This window comes from Limulus polyphemus, unplaced genomic scaffold, assembly GCF_000517525.1.
Source record: "Limulus polyphemus unplaced genomic scaffold, Limulus_polyphemus-2.1.2 Scaffold12010, whole genome shotgun sequence".
Taxonomy (NCBI): Eukaryota; Metazoa; Arthropoda; class Merostomata; order Xiphosura; family Limulidae; genus Limulus; species Limulus polyphemus.
In genome coordinates, this window is record NW_013677620.1 from 5,727 (window position 1) to 10,176 (window position 4,450).

Below are 4,450 nucleotides of genomic sequence, written 5' to 3' on the forward strand. Positions count from 1 at the left end.
TGTACTCGCCGTTACATCTGTCATCGGTGGCTGAGCAGTGTACTCGCCGTTACATCTGTCATCGGTGGCTGAGCAGTGTACTCGCCGTTACATCTGTCATCGGTAACTTAGCAGTGTACTCGCTGTTACATCTGTCATCGGTGACTGAGCAGTGTACTCGCTGTTACATCTGTCATCGGTGGCTGAGCAGTGTACTCGCTGTTACATCTATCATCGGGAACTTAGCAGTGTACTCGCCGTTACATCTATCACCGAGAACTTAGCAGTGTACTCGCTGTTACATCTGTCATCGGTGGCTGAGCAGTGTACTCGCTGTTACATCTATCATCGGGAACTTAGCAGTGTACTCGCCGTTACATCTATCATCGAGAACTTAGCAGTGTACTCGCCGTTACATCGGTCATCGAGAACTTAGCAAAGCTTTTCACCCTACATTGTTTTCTGCCGTATGATGAGTTAGATGTGTAACTTTCATAAGATCTCATGAAGCTGCAGATTTATTTGTTTAAACATGATGAGACACTCCTTCCTTTAGGTACAGCGATGACGGCTGTTACTGGTCAGCAACTTTCCATAACATGGCTTATAGATGGGTCCACTTTAAGGCTCACTTGAAGGGTTTGCTTGTTTGGTGTAAATGTCACGTAAGTCAGTGGACGTTTTTATGTGTCCAGGGTTTATTATACTTTAAAAAGCTGAAGATCTGACTGAAAAATGTATTCCTGTTGCCTTTACAGTTCGCTTAATAACAAAACTTAACAAAATGTATGGTGTATCAGCAGCATATAAATGTGAAGTGGCCTCAAGAACTCGGACCTAACTTCTTCAACTTGCTCGACATCTATATCGTCACAAATGGCAAGAGTAAAACCCTTAAAAATTAATTCTGATTTAAAAATGTTATATACTGTAGCAGTTAACCCCGTGGTAAGACTACGGACTTTCAACACTAAAACCTGGGGCTCGATTCCCCGCGGTGGCTTTGCTCTAAAACAAACACTGAACCGCTTGATGTCATCTGTCGGAATGTTTAGGATCAAACAGTATATATTGAATGCCAATAAACAAACAGTGGTTTTGAAATAGAATTTTTTTAATCTCAGATCTTCGTTTTCGAGGAGGCTTCTGACTGTTTGATGTAGAGTCGTGAATATCTATTTTTTCTTTATTTTTTATATCTAGATATGTGGTGAGACGGTGCTAACCACCAGGCCATGCCTGGCCCTAGACTTGTAAAGGGGCCATATTATCAAATAAATGTTCTAGTTAGGATCTAAAGGTAGCAGGATTATTTTCTTCAGGTTTTAAAAAGCCACAAGAGATAGAGTAATATTTTAGCTTTTTTAAAAACACCCCAAAGTTGCAGAGTGGTTTTTATCGGTTCTCATTAAGAACCTCTCAGAGAATATGAAACAACAAAAAACAAAGTTCAGCTTGATTATCGGTTCTCATTAAGAACCTCTCAGAGAATATGAAACAACAAAAAACAAAGTTCAGCTTGATTATCGGTTCTCATTAAGAACCTCTCAGAGAATATGAAACAACAAAAACAAAGTTCAGCTTGATTATCGGTTCTCATTAAGAACCTCTCAGAGAATATGAAACAACAAAAACAAGTTCAGCTTGATTATCGGTTCTCATTAAAACCTCTCAGAGAATATGAAACAACAAAAAACAAAGTTCAGCTTGATTATCGGTTCTCATTAAGAACCTCTCAGAGTATATGAAACAACAAAAAAACAAAGTTCAGCTTGATCTAGTCTATCAGTTCAAAATTAGAGATGGCTGTGTGCAAATAGCCCTTGTGTAGCTTTGGGCCAAAAATTTAAAAGAAAGAAACATTAAATCTATGATAATATTTGTAATGTTGCATAATAAAATAATAAATAATCCAATAAAGGATACATATACTAAATATACAAAAAAAAAAAAAGATCACCAGCTGTTTTTAAAGCTTGAGGATTTACACGTCTCGTGAAACCTTTAATGTTACTTCTTGAGAATTGTTTAGTGGATTTTAGGTTTCAAGTTTGCCAACAGAGGGCGCCCTAAAACGGATTAGTGTTATTTTCATTTCGAGTATTTTCCTCTCAGAATGTAACAGCAAAATATGAAACATGTTGGACCATTCTCCTAGTAACGTACTTTAGGAAATAACTGGTTCTTTCTCAAGATAATTTAACTTATCATAAAATATCAGTCAGTTCACTTCATTTTTATTTATTATTCGAATGACAGTAATTAATAGTTAATTCCAAAAACGAAATATGCACATTGAATGATTAATAACAGTAGAATAGTTCTCAAAAACTTATAGTTTCAAACCATAGAAGATTTCTAACTGTATCTTTTGTGTTGTTGTTTTTATAAATCAAATTATTGATGAAAGTTTAAAACTGAAAGAAAAAAAAGCCTTTATCACTAACAGCCCTACTTTTTAAAGTTTACATTTTAAACATAAATAAGACAAGAGCTTTGTACAGACACCTATTTAGACATATGAATATACAGATAAGTGATTGAATAATTTCAAGGTAACTGTGTATATTTAATTTTGTAAGATATATTTCATGAAATATTTTAGTAGTGAACAATATACTAAGCTTACTGGTGCTCGTATCGTACAGTATTGGTTTAAACTGATGGAGCAAATATGCTCGGAATTATTTGTTTACTGAATAAACCTGTTAGTTAAAGAATATCTATCTGAAGCACTAGAATTTTGAGTAAACAGGAATGGCGGAAATGAAATTACTGGGAAAATATATCCTTGATAGAATGTGGTCGAACTGTGCCGTTGTTACCATCGTCTGCTTCTTGGAGGATAGTCGGTGGGTACGAGAGTATTCCGGGAACTTCACCGTGGCTGGTGGCGCTCTATGGAGGTCCGGATGAGGTGTTTTTTTGCGGTGGGACTCTAATTACTTCTCGATGGATTCTAACTGCTGGCCACTGTGTCGGCAAGTATGTGCACATTTTTATCGGATATGTTTAACATAAAATCTTGAATAAAAGTAATTTCTATAGTTATAACTTTTAAGTAATATTAAGTTAATTATTAAAGAAATGTTTGGTCAAGTAACCCGTGTCTTGGTTTTTATGCAAAAGATTACTACAGAGTATAATATTTTTGTTTGCTTTTATCCTCCTTCCGCTGGCGTTTTGAAAACGTGGCATTATCTTTATACAATCTTGATTTTATTTTTACGGAAATATACAAAATTTAATGTCTTCAAACAAATTTTAACTTTCATCTGACAGAATTTCAAACTTCATTGATATTAAAAATACAACTCTTTCCCGAACAATAGGATCAATTTTATCAAATATAAACTAAAGAGCATATAACTGTTTTTTATAAGTATAAAGTCACCTGATGGGTCAGCGGTTAGTTTGAAGACTTATAACGCTAAAGATCGGGTTTCGATACCCGCGGTGGACAGAGTACAGATGGTCCACTGCGTAGCTTTGTGCGGCAAACAAACATATGTATATAGTAGTAGGTTTAAGAATTTTAATGGACTATGACTTCTTGAAAGAAAAGGAGGCCACGTTTCAGCTTCTATACTGAGGCCTTCTTCAGACCTAAAGGAAGCCTCAGTACTGAGGCTGAAACGTCGTCTCCTTTTCTTTCAAGCCTATGGGAAAAAGTTAGACTGGTTCTATATTTATGTTATTTAGTTAGACTGATCTGTCTAGTTGGACTGTGAGCCTATAATAAAAAGTTAAGCTGTTCCTATATTAATGTTATTTAGTTAGACTGATCTGTCCAGTTGGACTGTGAGCCTATAATAAACAGTTAGATTAATTCTGTATTTATTTTATTTAGTCAAACTAGTCTGTCCAGTTGGACTGTGATCCTATAATAAAAAGTTAGGCTGATTCTATGTTAATGTTATTTAGTTAGACTGATCTGTCTAGTTGGACTGTGATCCTATAATAAAAGTTAGGCTGTTCCTATATTAATGTTATTTAGTCAGACTGATCTGTCTAGTCGGACTGTGAGCCTATAATAAACAGTTAGGCTGATTCTATATTAATGTTATTTAGTTAGACTGATTTGTCTAGTCGGACTGTGATCCTATAATAAAAAGTTAGGCTGATCCTATATTAATGTTATTTAGTCAGACTGATCTGTCCAGTTGGACCGTGAGCCTATAATAAAAAGTTAGGCTGATTCTATATTAATGTTATTTAGTTAGACTGATCTGTCTAGTTGGACTGTGATCCTATAATAAAAAGTTAGGCTGATCCTATATTAATGTTATTTAGTCAGACTGATCTGTCCAGTTGGACCGTGAGCCTATAATAAAAAGTTAGGCTGATTCTATATTAATGTTATTTAGTCAGACCGATCTGTCTAGTTGGACTGTGATCCTATAATAAAAAGTTAGGCTGATCCTATATTAATGTTATTTAGTCAGACCGATATGTCCAGTTAGACTGCGAG

At 35.2% G+C, this 4,450-nt stretch overlaps 1 protein-coding gene across 1 annotated transcript in view; it reads left to right on the top strand.

Annotated features, from left to right (window-relative positions):
- LOC106476896 (transmembrane protease serine 2-like) overlaps positions 1–4,450 on the top strand; it is a gene marked incomplete at its 3' end in the record, with an annotated part of 9,884 nt that overhangs the window by 3,590 nt on the left and 1,844 nt on the right. Inside the window, exons 3-4 of the mRNA XM_013937514.1 lie at positions 2,778–2,964; positions 3,977–4,001. Of these exons, the coding sequence (XP_013792968.1) occupies positions 2,778–2,964; positions 3,977–4,001 (212 nt within the window). The remainder of the gene's footprint in view (positions 1–2,777; positions 2,965–3,976; positions 4,002–4,450) is intronic.